At 38.0% G+C, this 24,558-nt stretch overlaps 1 protein-coding gene and 1 long non-coding RNA gene across 2 annotated transcripts; both read right to left on the bottom strand.

Moving 5' to 3' along the window:
• Positions 1–4,569: 4,569 nt before the first annotated feature.
• LOC132983669 (B-cell receptor CD22-like) lies at positions 4,570–20,770 on the bottom strand. The gene is made up of 7 exons (XM_061050095.1): positions 20,585–20,770; positions 19,833–19,905; positions 7,734–8,066; positions 7,276–7,587; positions 6,354–6,617; positions 5,319–5,424; positions 4,570–5,208 (listed from the first exon to the last, which is right to left on the bottom strand). Exons 2-7 carry the CDS (start codon positions 19,876–19,878, stop codon positions 5,100–5,102), a joined length of 1,170 nt encoding a protein of 389 aa, XP_060906078.1. The 5' UTR covers positions 19,879–19,905; positions 20,585–20,770; the 3' UTR covers positions 4,570–5,099.
• LOC132983116 (uncharacterized) lies at positions 8,219–9,538 on the bottom strand. Its single transcript, XR_009674784.1, has 3 exons — positions 9,010–9,538; positions 8,745–8,835; positions 8,219–8,289 (listed from the first exon to the last, which is right to left on the bottom strand). It is a non-coding gene; the product is annotated as an uncharacterized LOC132983116 (long non-coding RNA).
• Positions 20,771–24,558: the final 3,788 nt, after the last annotated feature.

Below are 24,558 nucleotides of genomic sequence, written 5' to 3'. Positions count from 1 at the left end.
CCTTGAGGTACTTGTTGAGCCGACTAAAATCTAGAATTGGGCGGAATCCCCTCGTCCTTTTGGTGACAGGAAAATATCCCGAATAGAACCCCTGTGGTACCTCTTCCAGTGGTGTCTTACATCAACCGGAGTTTTCATATTTTGCATTTAAATTGTGTTAAATGAGATGAACGTGTTCTTCAATAGGTTCAGCATGAGGCCTTTGGCTACCTCCCCGGCCCCTGATAACCACACAGACCCTACATCCTCCCCCCTCAAAAAGGCCCCCCCCCCCTCCCCGCAAGTTACTTGGACGGCATTCACTGCCCCCCCAACATGCTCTGACCCCCACTGTGCCCCACCCCTACCCCACACTTCTCTGGCCTGTCTGTCTGTCTCCAGTAGCCAGGTGAGAATGCAGCTCGAGAGACTCGGCCAGAACAAGGCAGCAGGTCCAGATGGCATCAGCCCCAGAGTTTTGAAAGCCTGCTTAGGTCAGCTATGTGGCATTCTACAGCATCTTTTCAACCTCAGCCTCAGCCAGGGGAGGGTGCCAGTGCTGTGGAAAACATACTGCCTTGTTCCGGTCCCCAAGAAACCCTCTCCCTCTGCCCTCAATGAATACAGACCAGTTGCCCTAACATCGCACATCATGAAGGTACTTGAGAGGCTGGTCTTGGCCCACCTGAGACCACAGGTGACCAGCTACCTGGACCCATTGCAGTTTGCATACTGCCCAAGGGTGGGGGTTGAGGATGCCATCATCTACCTACTCCACAGAGCCCACTCTCACCTAGACAAGTCTGATAGCACTGTGAGGATTATGTTTTTTGATTTTTCAAGTGCTTTTAACACCACACAGCCAGTACTGCTACGTGAGAAGCTGGAGCTGATGCAGGTAGACACCACCACAACATCATGGATTACCTGACTGACAGACCACAGTTTGTGAGGCTGGGGAGGTCTGTGTCTGAGCGGGCGGTCAGTGGCATAGGAGCGCCGCAGGGGACTGTGCTGTCCCCTTTCCTCTTCACACTATACACCTTAGACTTCCAGTATAACTCTGAGGCTTGTCACTTACAGAAGTTCTCAGACGATACTGCGGTAGTAGGGTGTATCAGTGGTGGAGAGGAGACAGAATACAGGATGCTGGTGGATAACTTTGTTGCATGGAGTGGGAAGAACCACCTGGTGTTAAATGTAACGAAGACCAAGGAAATGGTGGTGGACTTTAGGAGGGACAGGCCTGAGCTAAGCACCATCTCTATCCTTGGGGATGAGGTGCAGGTGGTGGAGTGCTATAAATACTTGGGGGTGCACATGAACAATAAACTGGACTGGAAGCACCACACAGAGGCTGTCTACAAGAAGGGTCAGAGCAGACTCTACTTCTTGAGGAAGCTTAGGTCTTTTAATGTGTGTAGCAAAATGTTATCCATGTTTTATCAGACTGTTGTGGCAAGTGCCATTTTCTTTGCAGCCGTCTGTTGGGACAGCAGCATCAGGGCTTGTGACTCTAAAAAGCTTAACAAGCTGATTAGGAGGGCTGGCTCTGTGCTGGGGACTGCTGTGGAGCCCCTGGAGGTGGTGATGGGGAGAAGGATGATACAGAAACTGTTGAACATTATGGACAATAACATACATCCCTTACACAATCTTGTGTGTGAACAAAAGAGTGTTTTTAGTGGGAGGCTACGGCAGCTAAGCTGCAAAAAGGACATATTTAAAAATACTTTTTTACCTACTGCAATTGCACTTTATAACGACTCCCCTTTAAGTAAGGACAGAAGACATTTAAACTTTTAAACTTTAGCCTGCGTTGCATATATCATATATCAAACTGTATTGTGGGCTCATGTTTTTTTGTATGGGTGGGATATGTATGTATATATGTGTACTTTCACTTTTAAAGCTCTATTTATTTCTTTTTTCGTTTCCAATTTCATTGTTTCAAGTTCAAGTTGCATTTCAAGTCTTTGTTTAATTTTTTCGTGTTCTAATTGCAGACATAACAGCTCTTCTTGTTGTTCAAATGTTAAACTTGCATTGACAAAACTAGGTGTAATGCTTGCCCCTATTTTAAGGACTCTATCCAAAAAAGCTTTTAGAGGAATGTTACACTCATAAGCCATTGTCAAAATCCCAAGTCAAGTCAACCATTGATCAAATACCAAGTTTAAAACCCACTTACCAAACATCACAAAAAATATAATGTAACAAGGTAATCTCTCCAACAAACAAAGAAAATGTGCTGCTTTACTTTACAAGTTTTATAGAGTCACCCCAACACCTATACAAATAACTAACTCATCTAAGACTCACTTCTTCAATGGCTTGCCGGGCTCGAGGCATCTCCCAAACTCAGAACATCCCAGCTACACCCCCTCCCCAGAATTACCACCAAAAACAAAAATGGCAAAATACTAAAGTGGCAAGTCCTGCTTACCTGGTGGCTCAAGCACTGGAGAACAAACTGGAGATGAACACTTTTGAGTTCTCAAATATTTCACATCTGATTCACAACTTTCATGACAAACCCTCAAAGTTGTAAAAAGAGTTTCCATCAGTAGTATCCTACTGAACTCTGTTACAACATCATGTTTCTGCAGGACAAATTGCATCTGGGTTAATTGCAAATCACTGATCAAAACTCACCTCTTCAAACAATCTTTTGATGTATGATTGTGATATGTGTTCTGTTTATCTGTAGCTGTACCTTTATGTTGTTGTCTTTATGATTTGTGTGGAATGCTGCAATGTCTGTTAGTCTGTCCTTACTGTGCTGTTTCTTTTGTCTTTTTTAACAAATGTTTAGTGTATAAGAGTTTTTGAAAAGCGCTTATGAATAAAATGTATTATTATTATTATTATTATTATTAGATATAAGAGAGACATTGGCCGATATGGAGCGCAGCGTAAGGGAAGAAAGACTGGTTATATTCTTTCACAAATTCATTCATTCTTTCACTTCAACCTAAACTACTTCCTCTGTCTACCTGCTCTGGTGATCAGCTGTTAATGGGTGTTTATTCTTTAAGTAATTAACCAACCAGATTCGTGCACAACCTCTCTCAACCAATCATCCTGCTGCGACAAAATGCTAAAACAGTTCTCTCTCTTCCCCAGTCACCTCCATTCCAGCTCAGCAGAGTCAAGCTCATTATAGCCTCCATTCCTCTTCACCACCACCAGTGTCTAGACTCCATAGGTGGGTTTTCCTATCCTGCTGTTGGCCTCATTACCCTTCCGAGTACATGAAGTCGTCACGATGGAGTCTAATCCCCCAAAGACTTTGCACATTCAAATCTAAATTGTTGCACATTTATTGTTAAATAAATAATTGTTCATTCTCAATTAAGTCTCTCCTGATTGAAATATCAGTCTCAGGTTTTTTTTCCTTCCTAATATCAATATCACTACCCAACACTGGCTGTTACACACTGATGTCACTGCATTCACTTTATCTTATCATTTCTGTGTCCAGAGGCTGTCCGTAATGTGTGAAAAAAAATGAATGTCCTGTTAGTGCTGTCATTTTATATGATGCAACCCCAATACTGGATGTTGTCCTGTTTGTTGGGATAATGTTGAATTTAAGTTGTAAGATATTGAGACACAGTCCCACGGTGCTACTGATAAACTCAACTAAATAATTCATGGCAGGATTAGGAGAAGGCCGTTAGTTTGTTTCCTCGAGGAACAAGAACACCTCTAATAGCGTTCATCAACAATCTACTCCTGTCTGGGTTTTCTGAGAAAAAAAAAAAATTGAGTAGAAGTAAAAACCTGAGCTTGTTGATTTGTAAACGTGACTGAACAAGGACTATCTTTCAATGATAAAATCAAGCTGGTTAAAACACGTTGATGGAAACTGAGACCACGAACTTCCCCAGCAGTATTAGGAGGCCTTTCTCAACCGCCAGAAGAGTCGAAACTATAAATTCAGAGATAACCATGTATCTGTTACCACTCTGTTGCATCATCACCTCTTCTTTCAACTACAGCCTGTTAGCGTTTGTTAACCCAGGAGACCTGTTGCTGTAACTTTGAATGTGAAATGTTTTAACATTCTTGTGTGATTTAGGATATCAGCTCGTCAACACTTTTCTTCAATTTCAAAACATTGGACAGAGCTTTCTTCCCCCGCCCCCTCCTTCCTACAGCCAATGTGCAAACAGGTTACTATGTCGTGGACAGTGAAGCTTCAGTTTTTAACCAGCTCTGCATCGGTCTAGAGACTTTTCTGCTCTCTAACCTCTCTCCTTTTTTCAGAAGCAACCGCCTACCTTCTCTGGTCAAAATACAATGATTCTGCGCCACAATGGAAATTTGAAAAGAAGGAATGGAAAGAAGGAGGAAATACCTGCTGCTACGTTTTCAAATAGACCAGCACTTAAACAGATCATGTTTCCTTAATGTCTGATGATAAAGTAAGACCATTTCAAGATTTATTTCAGAAGATATCTTACATATTGGACCTTTAAACTGTCCTCCTTAACCTCCTCTTTGATTCAGTGCCATTTAAACCCTGTCCTCTGGAACTGGCCTCACAGGCTTTCTTTAATCTGATTGGAAAACAAGAGCATGCAATGAATGAATCAAAACTTTATTACAGACTCAGGGTCCAAATCAGAAAATCCAAAAGACATAAAATACAATACAAGATACATGAAATACAAAGCACAGTATAAAAACCTGTAACTTAAATGCAATGCATGGTATAAAATCACTAAATAGATAAAAACAGCGTCCCCAGAGGATACAACTGTACCAATGTTTCCATATCTTGGATTGATTCAATGTGCATCTCTTTTGATAAACCATTTACTTTTTCAATAAAAAATAAAAATCTTGATTAGCAGAGCTTCAATACAAACAAAAGTGAAAACCATCACCTCAAACTTATCCATAATTCATGATCAATATCTCTCCAGAATTGGACATCAGAGGCTTCATAGAGAAAATATTATGTGAAATTACTGAGAATTCATCATGTATTGTGCCAAACACCCTGCAGAATATTGAAATATCACATTCATATCTCAAAGTCGATATTTAAAGCAATGCAGGAAGAACAGAGCGAGAGAGGGAGACAGAGAGAGAGCATTGTCTTCAAATAATCAGGTATGACGATTGGCAATGACATCATAGTCTCGAGATCTGTTAGTATGATCCAATGCCATGTAAGTGCTGTCCTCTTCTTTTGGCTTCATGCTCTCTCTTTGTTTCCTTTAGTAAAAGAAGAAATGAGGATTAAAAAATTGTTTTATACACAACTCATTTGTCATATCTTCATCAGCACAGTTTATTCCAAAAAATCCTCCGGTGTAATAACATACCAAAGAAACATCATGCAGATTGTGAGGACGATGTTCACAATGAGAGACACTCCAGTAACAGCCCAGAAGAGAATTCCACTGTAGGGTCCACAGTTATCCTGAAGACCTGTCATAAGAAATAACATGATAATATCATAACCCTGTTTAGTGTCGTGTTTATGTAATCAACAACAAATAACTTGCATGTAATCAATAATTAAGACAGGACAATGTGTTGCAACCCCATCTCCTTTAGTTCTCACTGACCCCATATTTTTGCTTTGATATAATTGAATTATTTAATTGGATGGCACTGATCTTCAGAGAGAGGCTAAATTAATTTTAGTCAGTCTAAGGGCTGATTACAGTGTGTATCTAATAACATGTGCTTATTATTTGCTCAGTAAATTATTTTATTGTTAATTTAAACTAAAGTTGAGGAAAATTTAATTGACTATTGTGTCATTCATTTGAAGTTAAGTGTATTTATCTGTACATAAATTCTGATATTTTTTCATTGATTAAACCACTTGGGGGGGGACACTTTTTCAACTTGATGGTTTTTACCACTAAAGTCTACTTCATTGTCAATTTGACAGTGAAGGAAGTACCAAAGCTGTATCATATTTTCAAATCAAGACCACAAAGCGAGCAAGAGAGACCAGTGTAGGCTGAGCAACCAAAAGACTAAAAGAAGAGGAGTGGTTTCAGCAGGAACAACGCTGAGCCAGAAGAAATTCAATATTCATTTCTGATTGTTTCATGGTGGTTATGTTCAAAAGCACAATTTAAACACACTCAACCCACTGGCACATGAAGAAGTTTATTATGAAAGGGAAACTGAATGATTGATTGGCCCAAATTGGCACACATGGACCTTTGGATGAAAAAGATAAATTAGTGATGTTTTATATACTAATACAGAAAGTGCCAAAGATGGAAATCAATCTTGAAAACTGAAATATTAACAACATCTTATAATCAGAAAATCACTGCTCTGGATGAATTATAGACCTTTAAAGGTTTTAAAACACAGAGTTTAACTTGTATACATACGCTGAACATCTATGTGTTTGTTGTCAGATCGTCCACTCCCCAGTTCATTTTCAGCCTTGCAGAAAATATGGCCGCTGACATTTGAAGCTTTGACAGTTAAAACGCGTCCAGTCCCCATAAAAGTCTCCTGGCCTCCATCAGCTCTGTACCAGGTGTAGTTCTTTACAGCTGGGTTGGTACTGCTACTACAGGTCAGAGTCATAATGTTGTCTTGTCGTATTGGACCGGACAGACTGACCGACACTGTGGTTTTTTTGGGTGAATCTGGGAGGAAAAAAATAAACAGACTTGTTCTTTTGATAATTGAATTGTAAACTGTCACTTTCTTGCTGATTTGGAAGAAAAATCATGAAGAAAATTACTGACTCTGCTTCAGCAACGTTTGAAGCCTTTGCTTTTCAGCATGTTTGCACTTACAAGAAAGGTTGCCATTAGTTTCATGTTTTCTGTACAGTAAAGGGAATTATGTTAATCCTAAAATGCATCTTAATCAGAGTTAGATATATGGCATGCAGATGTAGATGTTCCCTTTGTCTTTTCTTCTAAGTCTCTGCTTTAGCTTGATTTCAAAGCAGCTTGAAGTTTATGCAATTAACAAAAAATGCACCCTAAGATATGACTGCAAAGGATATTTTGGATGAGGAAACACTTCAGAGAAATGAAGCAAAGCAAGTTAAAGGCTTGCTGTTGAAGCTCTGTGATCAAGAAAATCCATAAGCATCTCACACTGAGGTGTTTCATTTATTAAATTGATGTCATTAAATGTCAACACTAATTAGAAAATCTAAAGAATTGGGTAAAAATGTCCTTTCAAGGACTTATTGTTTCACACCTAATTTAATTTAGTCAAGATTTTAAGGAGATTAGAGAGCATTTAAAAGTTTAAGTTTGACTTCCTTAATCACAAGACACACATACTCACATGTAATGTTAGCTGTTAAACTGGTGTTCACAGATGACTCAGTGCTGCCATCTTGTTTTCTGTAGACAGCAGTACAGGAGATTTCCTGTCCGTGATGGAGGTGTGATGCGTTGAAGTTCAGCACAGAGATCTTGACTTTAGTTTTGTCTTGATTCTCCTGCAGGGTCTCCTGACCTTCACCCAGGCCGGGGCTCCATGTCAGATTTGGAGGAAGAGACAGACAGGGAGCTGGAGCAGAGCACGTCAAACTCACTGAGGTTCCCTCCTTCACCTTCAGTGTGGGCGGAGTCAGAGTCGGTCTGGGTGGATCATCTGTTCAGAAGATACATAAACATGTATAAGCAGTTATTTCTCTCTACTATCAAAGGTTTGATTTATCTTTATTTTGAAGTAATCAATGATAAGGTCAGAGAACTACTACATGACTGAACTGTTAATACATTTAATTTGAAACCTACCTGTGACTGAAATTTTCACACCATCAAAATTTAATTTTACACCGAAACAGTCCAATCTAAAAAAATACACTTTGTTGTTTTGCATGTCATTCAGGGTTGTGGTGCAGTCTTTTTTTGTTAGGTCACCAATCAATTGTCCTTTCTGTTGTGGATTACTGCTATCAAACACAGCAGGTCCATTAGTACTTTCTTTCCATAATGCTTTACATGTGTTATCTAAGTTGACATTATATTGATCATCTACGTCAAAGGAGCAGGGGATTGTCACACAGGATCCCTTCAGAACCTCTATAGTATTTGGTATAATGATCTCAAACTGTCCACACAGGGCACCTGAAACACAAGAAAGAACATTTAAATAAGAACATGTGTTAATCATTTGTGAATTTTTGGACTAGCTATGTGTAACGCTAAGTTTTTGAGGTATTATTTTAAATTACTTTTTGTTTGTTACAGTGGTGGGCTTAATGTGAGTGAATATCTCACCTGGGAACAGATAGCCAACAAGGAGAGTGAGAGCTACAGCCATCTTTCTGTTTCAGAATAGGCAGAAAGTCTGGAGAGTACACATGGGCACACATCAGTTTCATACTAAGTATATTTGAGTCCAAGTAAAGTCAGGTTTAAAATGTAGGATCATTGGGAGGCCGTTATTGGTTGAGTTATTTCATTCTTCTGAAGTTGCTTATTGCAGCATCATGTTGTAGATCATAAAATGATTAGAAAAAAACAGGAAGCTTTGTGGTCTGTGAAGGCAAAATTGACACATAATGCTACTTTTCATTAATGTATTTTCAGTCTATAGTTAAAATTAACGCTATAATCTGTTTATAGGCAGCTCCTTTGATCACCAACAATATACAAAAACACAACGACAGCTTTATTACGTCGAAGATCAACGAGAAAATGCTTCTCCTTTTATAGTGTCTGTTTTTCCTTAACCTATGGTATTAGTTTATTGATCTAAATCCAACTTTTTGTATTTTTCATATCAAAGTCATGTAAACTTACATTCTTGTCAGGTCCTCTGGAGCAGAGAGGTGAAGATGTTCAGAGGAGGGACGTTTCCTTCAAAGTGTGTGCTGCTTTTTCAAACAGCCTTCTTCAGTAAATTACACCAGGAAGTCACAGTAGTGAACATGCGTGTTACAATCATTTTACAGTCATTTCTATCATAGCTCATAACAGTGCCACAACTCTTCTCAATCGCATGTATTCTTCTGTTCTCTTCTATTTTTCATCTTTGGAACTAAATTAACATGTTTGTAATACTCACCAATTAGTCTCCACCCACCTGTTTTATGATATTTAAAGCAATTACTCATTGTTCAGGTGCAGGTAACTGTATTTGTACACCTAGCGAGCTATGAGAGAAAAGACAAAACAGATGTAAGAAGATAAACACATTCGAGAAAAATCAAACTATTTAAAACCTACGGAAACATTATTTTAAAAAATGAATAAATTATAACAATGATAAAAGTCGCTTTGGATAAAAGCGTCTGCTATGTGAATTGTAGAATTGTAGAAAAGTGCTCAAGGTTCCACCAATGAATGAAACAACCAATAAAATTAATAACAAAATTAAGCCAGGATATTTGGAAATATGGCTACAGCTTTTTCAGTTCAGTGATAGCAGCAGAAACATGGTTATTTTTGTACGGCTTTGTTCTGCCCCTTGGGACTGAAAAACCTCCGTCCAGAGGGAAGATGCTGAAAATCACGGTGCAAAGGGTGGGAGTCAATGTTTAAGACATACTGTAGGTAGCTATCCGCTCTAACGGTCTGGATTACAGGGACGCTTGGTAGAGACTAAGGGACGCTTGGTAGAGACTAAGCGTCCCCGTGACTCACCAACCAGCTGAATAGGCCATTTAACAATGTATTTACTTTTAAATAAAGTACAATATTTCCTCCCATTAGTAAAATAGATGATTGCTATTTGAACTCTACAGACAGACAGGGGTGACTGTGGCACACACGCACAGGCTCACACACCCACACATGGACTCAGCAACACACAAATACACACACACACACACAACTACATAACTACATCCTTATACCCCATTCACAAGCTTTGCTTCATAATGTTTGGCTTGCTTTAGATTAGCTTGTGATGGTTTTTGATTGCGTTCCATTGATTGTGACTGATGTGGTTTTGATTAAATTCATTATTTTACAATTTAAGAAAGCAGGTGTATGCGATAACTGGTGTATGAACATTGTAATACCACTGGTTATGAGAGCTTGTTACGAACCTAAGCCTTCTATTTATTTAAAGGGATACTTCACCCATTGAAACATGAATCTGTACTTACATTGGGTCATATATGTAATAGAAATGTGAAATAATTTTTGAAGTTGGTGCCTTCTTGGCCGTGAAAAGGCAGAAAGTCTCTTTTTGGCTCTATTTATATTTTTTCGCCATTATCAGCTTTCTCCATAGAGCCTGTTAGCATAGCTTCAAAGCAATATGGCAGACGTTAAGTTTTGATTCTGGGAGTGAGTTCCCACCCACCGATCTGTGATTGGTCTGTAGCTCCAGTGGTCGAAAATATGAGGAACTAGCGTTGTAGTTTCACCCTGCTAACTGCAACAGCTTCCAGTGATGCAAAAATCATCACTTTGCGTCACTGGAAGCTCCTTTTCAGACTTAAAAATACAAAGATTTCCCATCTCAGGGGAAAATGAGGGCGGGATGCACGACCATTCAAAAATACTATCAGGTTTCTGATGATACAAAGCTTAATTCAAATGGGTGAAGTATCCCTTTAAATACAGATATTACTAATTACTAATTTTAGTATTTAATTAATTAATTCAAGACAAGATTTTGTAATATTGGTTATTGTTCCCTGAATACATGGTGGAGCCCCGTTTTTATTAACTTAGTTTAATAATATTTTTGATTTATATTAATAATTAATTAAGGATTTTACTATATAAACCCAACATAAATGTTACTCCACAAAACCTCAACATAATGGTGCCCCATGTGAGGCTCCCAATAAACCAGCTATATTGCATTGTTAATGCACATTGATCCAATATTTAATGCTAAAAAGGGATTCTTCTGAAGAAAATTCTGTTTTCATTGAAGACTAAATTGTTTTGTTGTATATGCAAAGCAGACACCAAGCTGTGGCTTAGTTAAGTCGTCAGTTGTCAGCTAACGGATAAAGTAATAACTGTTTTTCCTCTTTCTTGTCCATACAATGATTGAACATAATTATGCAGCCCCTGTGACTTTCTCAATGAACCAGCTTTGATGCATTAATCTAGATTTTAATTCTGAAGAAATTTATTAAAGAAATGTATTTCTTGTGAAATGTACTTCTTGTTTCAAGCAAAGCAGACATCAAGTTGTGTTTTAGTGGTGTTGTTTGTTTTGGTGAGCTGAGAAGTTAAATCTTTTTTGTGCTCTTTGTTGTTTGAGCCATTTGTTCAGTTGAGAGTGTAACCTCATAATTGTTGCATAGCCAACTGTCTGAGCGGCGTGAGCCACAATACTTACAGGACTTGAGGTGTGAATCCCCTCACCTAGCTTCCAGAAAAGACTGCAGTGATCAATTTGGAAACTTAGATCAAATTTGCTCTCGTGTTGATCAAGCTTTGTTTAGCTTAGCAGCTTTGCTAACAGTTATCCACTGGTGTTCCGTCTTACCATGTAAAATATGTACCAAGACCCTATGTGAGACTCCATTTGGATCAGACCACGCAGCACCACAAGAAACTGTTGCTGGTCTGACGTACCTCTCCTTAGAGGAGATTGACAACTTAAATCACTATTCAATTAGTATTTGTGATAAGAAGTTGAAGGAGCTAGTTGATCATGTCAACCACCAAGCCAGGAAACCCCAAAGCAAAATCCTGTATGTTCTTGGGCAACTCCTCTTTCTTTCCCAATGCAAGTCCTTTTTGCAGTTAGCCCAGCTGCAAGTAGAAAAGGAGCTCTGCAGGAAAATAACCAAAGCCTGCAGAACCACGTTCAAACCCTGTAGGATGAAGTCCAATCCCTGCAGGCGGACAACAAATTTCTTCGTCAGCACTTCAAGACTGCCAAGCAGAAAGTGCTGGACTTGTTTGACGTTATTCAACGGGCACAGGTAAGCATGGAGTAAGACATATCGTCAGGATATGGCTCTGATCTTGAATCAAGCTCCTTAAAAGATCAAACAACCCTGCTGAAAAAGCTCCGTATAGAACCGAGCAGCCAGGATAACCCAGGGACCGAGAAAAGAAGTCCAGTGTTCCCTGCCATTCATAATAACAATAATTTTGACGGTGGAGCTCCTCCCTTTGGGAAAGCACTCCAGTCCACAGACAACTGTGACACCTTTTCACACCTTCACAGGTTTGAATCACCCCATGGGAAGGGGGATGACTACTCAACCCCCACAGGCAGAGATAGCTTCAGGCCCTCTACTGCCACCTTTAAGTTCCCACCGCATGGTTCACAGCTGAGAAATATCAAAACATCCGATGACTAGAATGGCTCCTGTTCACCCAGGGTCATTGAATCTCTGGCAAAGGATGTAGAGCAGTCTGATACAGGTAACCCAAACTTCAGCATTGATGATTACCTCAGAGAGATCAACCTGTGAATCTGTGATCTAACTGATGCATCCACAAGAGAAAAATTCACACGCACACAGGCACACACAAGCATACACACACACAATTTAGGAAAGCAGTTGTTTGTGATTACTGGTGTTTGGGCATTGTAATGCCACTGGTTGCGAGAGCTTGTGTACGAACCTAAGCCTTCTATTAATTTAAATACAGATAATTATTCATGAATAATTATTAGTATTAGTATTTAATTAAATAAATCAAGACTGATATTAGGTTATTTTCCCCTGATTTCAGGGTGGTGCCCCATTTTTATTAACTCAGTTTAATAATATTGTTGATTGATATTAATAATTAATTAAGGATAATTATTCATATGAATTTAATAACCAAATTTTACTATATAAAACATAAATGTTGCCCGCATATTAGCTCCACAAAACCCCAACACCGCTTACCGTCTCTGGTCAAAACAAAAAACAACGCTTCAGCACTAGAATCAAAACTTAGAAGAGGACCTACTGTGTTGTTGTCAGAGAAGCCAGCATTTAAACAGACCATGTTTCCTTAATGTCTGATGATATAGTAAGACCATTTCAAGATTTAATTCAGAAGATATTTTACATATTGGACCTTTAAACTGTTCTACTGAGCCTCGTCTTTGATTCAGTGCCATTTAAATCCTGTCCTCTAGAACTGACCTCACAGACTTTCTTTAATCTGATGAAAAAAAGAGCATGCAATTAATTAATTATTCCTTTATTACAGACTCAGGGTCCAAATAAGAAAATACTAAATACATGAAATACATAGCACAGTATAAAAACTTTCAATGCATGGCATAAAATCAATAGATAGATAAAAACATCACCCCCAGAGGAAACAACTGTATCAGTGTTTCCATATCTTGGATTGATTCAATGTGTATCTCTTTTGAAAAACAGTTATGTTTTCAATATAACATGAAATTCTTGATTAACAGAGCTTTAATATAAACAAAAGTCACTTTAAACGTACCCATTTATCAAAATAATTTCCTCTTTGATACAGCTTAAACCAGAGTTGATCATCAGAGGCTTCATAGAGAAAATATTATGTGAAATTACTGAGAATTCATCATGTATTGTGCCAAACACCCTGCAGAATATTGAAATATCACATTCATATCTCAAAGTCGATATTTAAAGCAATGCAGGAAGAACAGAGCGAGAGAGGGAGACAGAGAGAGAGCATTGTCTTCAAATAATCAGGTATGACGTTTGGCAATGACATCATAGTCTGGAGATCTGTTAGTGTGATCCAGATTCATGTAAGTGCTGTCCTCTTCTTTTGGCTTCATGCTCTCTCTTTGTTTCCTTTAGTAAAAGAAGAAATGAGGATTAAAAAGGGTTTATACACAACTCATTTGTCATATCTTCATCAGCACAGTTTATTCCAAAAAGTCCTCTGGTGTAATAACATACCAAAGAAACACCATGCAGATTGTGAGGACGACGTTCACAGTGAGAGACACTCCAGTAACAGCCCAGAAGAGAATTCCACTGTAGGGTCCACAGTTATCCTGAAGACCTGTCATAAGAAATAACATGATAATATCATAACCCTGTTTGAAATACTTTTTCAACTTGATGGTTTTTACCACTAAAGTCTACTTCATTGTCAGTTTGACAGTGATTCAAATCAAGACCGCAAAGCAAGCAAGAGAGACGAGTGTAGGCTGAGCAACCAAAAGACTAAAGGAAGAGGAGTGGTTTCAGCAGGAACAACGCTGAGCCAGAAGAAATTCAATATTCATTTCTGATTGTTTCATGGTGGTTATGTTCAAAAGCACAATTTAAACACACTCAACCCACTGGCACATGAAGAAGTTTATTATGAAAGGGAAACTGAATGATTGATTGACCCAAATTGGCACACATGGACCTTTGGATGAAAAAGACAAATTAGTAATGTTTTATATACTAATACAGAAAGTGCCAAAGATGGAAATCAATCTTGAAAACTGAAACATTAACAACTTCTTATAATCAGAAAATCACTGCTCTGGATAAATTATAGACCTTTAAAGGTTTAAAAACACACAGTTTAACTTGTATACATACGCTGAACATCTATGTGTTTGTTGTCAGATCGTCCACTCCCCAGTTCATTTTCAGCCTTGCAGAAAAAAGGACCGATGACATTTGAAGCTTTAACAGTTAAAACGCGTCCAGTCCCCATGAAAGTCTCCTGGCCTCCATCAGCTCTGTACCAGGTGTAGTTCTTTACAGCTGGGTTGGCATTAGCACTGCAAGTCAGTGTCCCATTTGTGTCTTCTTGCACTGTGGTCCCTTTGGGTGAATCTGAAAAATTATTACAGGGATTAAAGGTCTCCGTCGCTACGATGGATTTCCGTCAATTTCACTATTGTAATAATTTTAGTCTGTGTCAATCGGACAAATAAAAGTCGAGCAAAATTGGTTGATGACATAGCCCTACCCTCACGTGCAAACTGCGGTTATTAATGTCAGACATTTATCTGAATCCTGTAACACAATTGTAGTTTTGTGTTTGTGTGGCATTTTAAATATAAAGTCAGAACTTTGATCTGCTACATGAAGTCTGCTCGGTGTATAGTAGGCTTTTATTGTGGTAGAGAACATCAGCGTGCACTGCCCATCATATCAGGATTTGTTTTTAGGCTTCGGTGCGCAACTTTATTTACCCGACCAAAGTGAAATAAAGGACGAATACACTAATGTCAAAATATCTTTATGTGCCCTGCTGGCTATATATGTAAATAAATAAATATGCCTATATATTTTTTATTACTCTTTACTTTAACTCAACTTAGTAACTTAACTCTATTTATATAGGCATACAATGAATTTGACATTGGTCACGTTTGTCAAAAAGAAGCAAGGCCATATCTGTCAGTCTAGATTTTGAGCTTTTTATACCTAGATCGAAAACACCAATTGAAATTGGTTATTCGTTGATTTATACGTTGAGAATTTTTTTTTGCTTTAATCCGTGTTATTAACACAACATGAATATTAGGCTGTCCCAGACGATGTGCTTATCTCCTGGTTTCATACTATCCTTTATTTGGTTGCTGATTTTTTTCATGTGATTCTAAAACGTGTCAGGCAATCCTTGATGACATTGCCCCTTTCAGAATAAATCAAGCCAAACAAAACGCTCTTCCCTTGCTTAATAACTATACAAGACATTCAACTAAATGTGTATGTTTTCTTGCTAGGCTCTGGGCCTTCCAAATCTCCACCAATGCCCACTTGTTAGCTGCAGGGTCATCAGCTGGGGTCTACCGCTCGTAGATGATTTGCACCTTAACCCAGAACATCTCCAGTTGAGTTCTTGTTCAATTTTAATCCTCCTGGACTTGAGCTCTGCTTTTAATACGAAAGACTATGATATCCTCCTGAATTTCCTGAAAGAGTACAATGGCATTAAAAACACTGCTCTGTACTGATTTCAATCTTATTTATCTGGCAGATCATTCTGTTTCTGTGATACAATTTTCCTCATCCCCTTTCCACCTCACATTTGGTGTTCCCCAAGGGTCAATTCTCAGTCTATTATTTGCTCTGGTAATGGGCACCTCTGGGAAATGGCGTCTTCATTAAAATGTTCAAAATGTTCAAATGCACTGTAAACCCAAAGTTTCCCCCACAACTGATTTAAAAAACTAGGCGGGTCTTCTAGCTTTGCTGTGTACCATATTACTCTTTCTTTTTTCTTGTGTTTTCTTGTGTCTGCTACTTCCTTTTGTCTGTTAAGAAAAAAAAAAAAGCTTATAGTCTGGAGCATTACTGGAAAGTGGATTAGGGTGTGAATACTGCCATGAGCCTTTTTTCTCCACTCAGTTGTCTTTGTCGTATCACTGCATGTACTGAACCATGACGGTGGTACAAATACCATTTCAGGCCTTATAACCATCATAAAATCAAAACTGGTGAGTAATGAGAAAATTCACTCCGCTTACAGTGTGAGTCGATAAAGACAATAACTAATCAGACCAAAATATATTTAGAGAGTGGTGAGGATGGCGGAAAAGATCATTAAGACTCCACTTCCTCCCATCCAGGAGATTGCAAAAATCCACTGCCTGACCAGGGCTCAGAAAATCAGCAGAGACACCTCTCACCCCCACCAAGGACTGTTTTCGCTGCTGGACTCTGGAAAGAGGTTCCGCAGCCTCAATAGTTATATTTTTTGAAGATGTAGTTTATTTGTGATGAGGGATAGAGAAGAGTTATGCCTTTATCCTGAACAAGTCCTGTTAAACATCAATAGAAACAGCTAGTAGGACCAGTGTTGGGCTGTAACGTATAGCTAGTAACGCGTTACAGTAATAATATTACTTTTACAAGTAACGAGTAGTGTAACAAATTACTAATTAAATTCCAGTAATAATATTACAGTTACCCACACAAAAAAAACTTGTTAATACATTACTGTTGTTGTTATTACCCCACTTCAGATTTATGCAACAAACCCCAGATTCATTTCATTGCGCACCTCAGATAATCCAGAAGGTAGCGAGCGTCATGGTTGCCAGATATGTGGTTTTCCCACGGATTTGGGCTTCTTTTTAGGTGCCGCCGAGGGTTGTTTTATTTTGGCCATTGGGCTTGTTTTGTCATTTGTTGTCACACACACCTGGCAACCCTGGCTAGCTTGAAAGATGGAAGCATACATGTATTCAGCGGCTGGAAATATTCCCATTACTTAAGTTTTGTAGACAGGAAAGATGACAAGAACATCATTGTCATATGTAAATTGTGTCCCAGTACCAGGACTCTTTATACTGCAAAAAACAGGACTTCAAAACTCCTTAAGCACTTACAACATCTGATGACAACACAACAACGTGAAGCTTGCGTGAATAAACTCAAATAAATGTAAAACAAATCCACAAATAAAAAAATAACATTCACAAATGTATTTCTGATTCACACACAAATATTTATAGTTTTGTATACATAGACTAATAGAAACAAATATATAAACTATTCAGTCTGCATTTACAAACTGTTTGTCATTTGTGAACCTCACTGCATTCTTAATTTGTTTTTTAAATAGAGACATTAAAGTCCAGTGTTACATTCATTTATAATCAGATCCAACTGTGACCTTTAACCCTGTGACGAAAACACTGAGTGTGAAATGATCTGTTGACGTCTTTGTGAAAAACATGCAGATTGTTTTCTTTATGTTTAAGTATTGACAGGAGTTATTAAACCACTGTGTGACATTAGTCATCACTGCTGTTAGCTTACGTGGAGCTTGCTGGTTTGTTGTTGCATGTTCAAAAATGATAGTATCGTCAACGCTGATGATACTATCATTTTTGACTAGGATGTCTGTCCTGTTTTATCACAGTGTTGGTCAGTCTGTGGGCTCGACTCTCATTGTGTAGAATTAAAAAGACTATAGTCAGATGAATAGACTGATATTTTTTTCTTAATTGACAAAACAGTTCTTGATTTAGTTTAATTTTGTGTACATAATATGAAATTAAAGAAGTGAAAATCGCAATATATTATATCACAATTCTCAGCCTATAGCAAAATGTTTAAAATCACAATAATATCGTATCGTGACTCAAACATCGTTATAATATCATAGCTTGGGGCCTCTGGTGATTCCCACCTCTAATACCAATGTAGGTCTATTACGTCTACAGTACAGTGTTGCTTCCTCAGCGGATAAACAGTTGGTGAAAATATGTAAATATGAACTTTACTATGTTTGTCACCATCTTAATTAATTTTTGAAATGGGAGATTAAAGTCCAGTGTTACATTCATTTATAATCAGATACAACTGTGACCTTTAACCTTGTTATGAAAACACTGAGTGTGAAATGATCTGTTGACCTCTTTGTGAAAAACATGCAGATTGTTTTCTTTATGTTTAAGTATTGACAGGAGTTATTAAACCACTGTGTGACATTAGTCATCACTGCTGTTAGCTTACGTGCAGCTTGCTGGTTTGTTGTTGCATGTTCAAAAATGATAGTATCATCAGCGTACATTAGGATGTCTGTCCTAATAGCATTCATTTATTAGATCATTTATGTAGAGACTAAACAACAAACCCTGTTCATACAATGAATACATCTACAATCAAACATCTGAGTGGAGAGAAAAGAAGGTTATCACACATGGCAGTATGCACACCCCAGGTGACGGCCATGCTCGTAACTGTTAGCTAAATGATTACAAAACAACAAACAAATACGAAGAAGCATGTATTTTATGTAATCAATTTAATCACAAGACACTCATACTCACATGTAATGTCAGCTGTTAAACTGATGTTCACAGATGACTCAGTGCTGCCATCTTGTTTTCTGTAGACAGCAGTACAGGAGATTTCTTGTCCATGATGGAGGTGTGATGTGTTGAAGTTCAGCACAGAGATCTTCACTTTAGTTTTGTCCTGATTCTCCTGCAGGGTCTCCTGACCTTCACCCAGGCCGGGGCTCCATGTCAGATTTGGAGGAAGAGACAAACAGGGAGCTGGAGCAGAGCAATTCAAACTCACTGAGGTTCCCTCTTTCACCTTCAGTGTGGGCGGAGTCAGAGTCGGTTGTTCTGTTCAGAAGATACATAAACATGTATAAACAGTTATTTCTCTCTACTATCAAAGGTTTGATTTATCTTTATTTTGAAGTAATCAATGATAAGGTCAGAGAACTACTACATGACTGAACTGTAAATACATTTAATTTGAAACCTACCTGTGACTGAAATGGTCACGCCATCAAAATTGTATTTCAGACCGAAACAGTCCAATCTAAAAAGATACAGTTTGTTGTTTTGCATGTCATTCAGGGTTGTGGTGCAGTCTTTTTTTGTTAGGTCACCAATCAATTGTCCTTTCTGTTGTGGATTACTGCTATCAAACACAGCAGGTCCATTAGTACTTTCTCTCCATAATGCTTTACATGTGTTATCTAAGTTGACATTATATTGATCATCTACGTCAAAGGAGCAGGGGATTGTCACACACGATCCCTTCAGAACCTCTATAGTCTTTGGTATAATGATCTCAAACTCTCCACACAGGGCACCTGAAACACAAGAAACAAATCCTTATTACAATTATACATTTACAATACAATCCTTATTCATATTGAGTTTATAATGTCTATATTACTAAAATCATTGACAGGGATAGAGGTTTCAAATGAGCCGCGGCTAGAAACCTGATTGCATGTTATCTACTTTGTATTTATATGAAGCAATGTTCATTGCACGTGTCTCTGTTAAATAAACAAACAAATAAATAAATGAAGTCATGATACATTTTATTGTTGGCTCTGTTTCTAAAAATCTTATAAAATAGATAAATAAGATAAAATAGTCTTCACGTAAAACTCAGAGGATTCATCATTTTCACACAGCTTTTTTCCATTAAAGTTGTGAATTTAACACCAAATCTCTACATTATGATATCAAGAAAGCAGAACACATTAGTAGCTAATTTCTTTGACAAATATAAGTGAGCATCTCACCTTGCAGCAGACAGCCAATGAGGAGGAGAGTCAGAGCTGCAGCCATCTTTGTGTTTCAGAAGAGGCAGAAAGTCTGGAGAGAATACATGTAGATTTACAGTTTAGTGTATTTCGCTACAAGTAAACTTAGATTTCATTTTGAGGCTGTTGTTGAATGTGATCTTTGCAGAAGTTGCAGATGGAGAAATATCTTGAAATGTTTAAATCTTCATCAATGTGGAAAAGGTTGGATCCAGAGTTTAGTTAACTAAATTGATCCCAACAAAAATAAAAGACTTGAAGGTGTGCAGCTTCTCATTTTAAGGTTTAAATTGAAATCTTTCTGCATTTCATTCAATTCAAGTAAAGATGCTCATTACTAAAACGTAGCAGATGAAATTATTATAAAATAAAAAAACAGGAAGTTTGACTGCCTGCCTCAAGGAAAAGAGACAAGTGTTTTATGTTTTTTACTTGAGTTCAGTTTGTTTACAACCTCTTTAAGGAAACTATTTAATAATTAATAATCAGTAATAATGCCCAGAAGAAAAACTGCATGAGAGCTTTAAAATGTTTAAAACTTGATCAGAGTGAATGTTTTTTTTCTTTCCCCTGTAACAAAGTTTGTTTGATCAACCTACAAGTGCAAAAATGATGCACTTGTTGAAAAGTAGCTTTATGACATCAAACATGTTGATTTGTTTTATTACCCGAAAAAGGATAAAGTTATTTAAAAGCTACTTAAAAGTTATATAAAAGTTTTATAAACGTACCTTTTTGTCAGGTCTTTTTGAGCAGAGAGGTGAAGGATGTTTAGAGAAGTGAAGTTCCTCATCATTTGGCCACCTTTCCAAACAGCATGCAATAATTGACTTAAAAATGAGGAAGTAAAAAAAAACAGCAACATTCATGTTAGCACGGAATGTTCTGTACTTTTTATGAGTTATTTTTAATGCAATAACATACAGGAGGTGACAACTCAAACTTTTCTGTCAAAGCGTCCTGCCTAATCATGAAGCATGAAATAAGCAGGCGACTCTATAAATTACATTTCTAATCATAACACAATTGTGAAAAAGCACTTTAATTCTTACTCAAAGTCAGCAATTGTATTTTTTTTCCAAGTGAAACTGAAGGACAGTAAATATAAAATTATTTAAAGGTGTTTTCACATTAGGTACGATTGTTTTCTTACAGTGTACAAATGTATTTCATAAGTGACATATTCAAATTTGTGGTGTTTATAGGATCAGCATTTTTGTAGCCTTTAGTTGTAGTCAGCAACATTAGGAATATTATTTGCAAGAATAAACAAACAACAATGGCAACTGTGTTCCACATAAACCATGGCAGTAAATACTGCAAGGTTGCCAAGCCAATCCCCATCTTCTTTTGCTTAAGGTTTCAGAGTCAAGTGCTCTATTTATTGATCGTAACAGTTCGATCAAAGAATTTCTGACTTGTTATTGAGTCTGGACTGATCCACACATAGACTTTAAGGTTGTTGTCTGTTCTTCTTAAATTTTTAATCTTCAGGGTGCAGCTACCCTCTGTGGCTGCTCCCTTTACTGAGGTGCGTCCTCTGAACTGTTGTTCCACTGTAGGAGGATATCTGTCATACACCACAGGATAATACATCTTATTGTATTGATACCAGGTGACCCGGACATGAGCTTTTGTCTGACATGGTACCACAGCACAGCTCCCCTCCACTGCAGTCACTGTTTTAGGTACAGTGATGTTCCAGCTTCTCACCTGCTGCAGCACAGAGAAGCCTTTGTGTGGGGGAGAGGAGGAAGAGGAAGGAAGGGTGAATGTGTTAGCAAAGTTGACAACAAATGTTTATTGTTCAGTGAAGTAAAGCTGAAGACAAAGAAAAGTATGTGTCATGCAACAGGAAATGAACAACAGTGAAAGCTGCTTTTGAAAGCAGAGTTTACTGTACAGCCATTTGTCATACAAAGTAAAATTATGAGAGCTGACCCCGCGATTATCGGAAAGGAGGAATCAGGCCGATTTGAGGTCCGATTATCCGGCAGTGTGAGCCAGGCTTAAGTCGTACCTGCTGTACAAATAGGAGGACATTACAGACTTTTTTTGCTGACTTTCATACAGAAAGAGCTCGTAAAGTGTTGCTGTTTAATTGGGTATCGTTTCTTTGCTTCTCATGCAGGGATCAGCTGGTGGCTGTGTGTGACAACAATCAGTAGCTTCACTAGGTAACGTTTCAGCCTGCTGTAGTCTGTATCTGTAAACGTAGCCAAACTATGTTACAGAGGGGTGTGTTCGGTCCAAAAACTGAAGATGTAGTTCCTTAACGCACGTGCCTTTTATATTTCAGTCTGATGTTATCAGATTTTAAAAGTACTTTCAAAATAAAAGGGGAGTTCAGGTTTATCTGACTGTTTGAAGCTGTAGAAAGGCAGAAAGAAAATGGAAAAAAGTCAAACTCCAAGTCTCTTATGACTTGCTGCTTTGACAGAGTCTTGGTATTGAGCAAAGGACTTTTTTAGCAAGGACAAAGTACTTATGCGATCTCACAACACAAAACTTCAACAGACCCAAGGTTAATAAAAACCGTAAACTCACTGAGGCCACGTCCACACGTATACGGATATTTCTAAAAACCCGTTTCCTCCCCCTCCGGTTGCAAAAAAAATCCGGCCACACCAACAGTTTTTAAAAAAATCTCTCAGTCCACATGGCAACGCAAAAAAGATGGAAAACGCTCACATAAGCATGCCAGGCCAGTAGGTGGCGATAATAGCTGTATCTCATTCACATCAAACACCGTAAAGGAACATTGCGAGCATGCAAGTCGACTTAATTACGTCACTATTACAAAAAGCTCCGTTTTAACTGTTTTAACTGTTCACACGAATACAAGTAAACGTGATTTAAAAAAAATCTCCACCTTGGAATGCGTTTTTCAAAGACTTCGTTTGCAGTGACCAAAAACTCAGTTTTCAATTGTTTTCATGTGGACGGGAGGCCAAAAGGGAGAGAAAATACTCCGTTTTCAAAAAAATGTGTGTGTATGGGGCCTGACTCACTGACTACACCTCTCCAGTCTCTTGCACAGAAAATTACGAGTTTTTTAGAATTCTTTGTGGAAAAATCAATTGATATAAAAAAGCAAATTTTACCACCGTCTGCACCACAGCCAGACCCTCGGTCAGCTGTGCAATTCTTTAATCGATTTGATCCATTATCTCTCTCCTCTCTGCAAGAAATAATCCTTCATTTGAAGCCCACATCATGGACATCTGCTTGTATTCTCCGTTGCCTTTTTAAAGAAACATTTAAAATTATTAGCATCCTCTCCTTCATCAACAGCTGCCTCTCCATGGGATTCTTCCAGACCGATTTTAAACATGCAGTGGTTTAGCCTCTTTAAAAAAAAAACTAACCTAGATCCTAACATTTGATCAAATTTTAACCCATTTTCGAAACTCCCATTACCATCCAAAATTCTCGAAAGAGTAATCAATAAACAAATGAATCAATTTTTAAGCAATAATCAAATATTTAAAGCACTCCAATCAGGTTTTAGAGAAAACCACAGCACTGAACAGCTCTTTTAAAAGTTCTTAATGATTTGTTTTTAGCAGCAGACAATGGGGACACAGCGCCGCATTTTAGACGGTTGACCACAAAATAATTATCACCAGGCTTAAAGACTGGGTTGGGATCCAGGCTAAATATGCTCAATTCATACTCGGAAAACGGAAGTTTTAAAGTATGCCTAGGATATAGCTTTTCTCCCTCTGCTGCCCTCACCTGTGGGGTTCCTCAGGGCTCAGTTTTATCACCTCTTTTTTGTTTTTCCCTGTCCATGCTGCCACTGGTCTCCCTAATAAGGAAGCACGGTTTATCCTTCCACTGGTTTGCAGATGACATGTAAATATATATCCCTCTCAAAAGCAATAACCCCCACTCCCTGCAAATACTACTCGAAAGACTGGATGGCACAAAACGTTTTAATACTAAATGAGCAAAAAAAGTAGGTAGTTCTGTTTGGCCCCCCTGACTCCAACCAGCTTTATCTGTAAAACACTTGGCCCACTGTCATCTTATGTAAAACCCTCTTCATGTGTGTATATATATTTTATTGTCTTTCTTTGAAGCTGCTGTTGTTTTTACACCTTGTAAATAAAGCACATTGGTTAGTTGAGGCTGTTTTTAAACGTGCAAACTTGACTTGCCTTTGAATTATCATAATGAAAATTGTAGCAATGTGGATAAAGTGATGAAATATGAGAATATGATACATTGTTAAGATGCAGAAGATGTATTGTGATTCGTCAGCCATTCTGCAAAACGATCTGTGACAATCTCACCTGTGAAACTTTAAATTCGATGTACCCTTAGTTCACAAAAAAGGCAATAAAATATCCATGCTACTTAGTCAAATAGCATAAAAAACTAAGAGCTCTCTCATATAAGACATGCCTTAGGCATCAGTATATGAGTAAATATCAATGCTGAAAAAGTCAGCAAACATGCACATCAGTTATTTAGGTGCTGAGTCGAAAAAGTCTCTAGATATTCCCTGTCAGGCTCGAAACAATTTTATTTCATGTACTTATAACAAATAAATTAGTATATATTTGGGAGTCATAGTGTTGTGAGTCTTTGTGCATCATAAAACTCTTATTTTTTATTTTTGCGCAGTAAATGCGTATATTGTAAAGTAACAGCCAAAGATAGAAAGAGGAATCTAGAGTGAAAAAGAAGCGATGACTTG

The sequence above is a fragment of the Labrus mixtus genome, chromosome 11 (genome assembly GCF_963584025.1).
Source record: "Labrus mixtus chromosome 11, fLabMix1.1, whole genome shotgun sequence".
In the NCBI taxonomy this organism is placed as follows: domain Eukaryota; kingdom Metazoa; phylum Chordata; class Actinopteri; order Labriformes; family Labridae; genus Labrus; species Labrus mixtus.
Note: the sequence above shows the minus strand (reverse complement) of the source record. Positions and strands in the feature narration are given on the sequence as shown.

Excerpts from the sequence above, each read along its gene's own strand:
- LOC132983669 (XM_061050095.1), bottom strand. The coding sequence starts at position 19,878 with ATGGCTGCAGCTCTGACTCTCCTCCTCATTGGCTGTCTGCTGCAAG. Across the intron at positions 8,067-19,832 it reads CATTGGCTGTCTGCTGCAAG|GTGCCCTGTGTGGACAGTTT; the intron begins GTGAGATGCTCA and ends CTTGTGTTTCAG. Across the intron at positions 5,209-5,318 it reads ATCTGCATGATGTTTCTTTG|GAAACAAAGAGAGAGCATGA; the intron begins GTATGTTATTAC and ends CTTTTACTAAAG.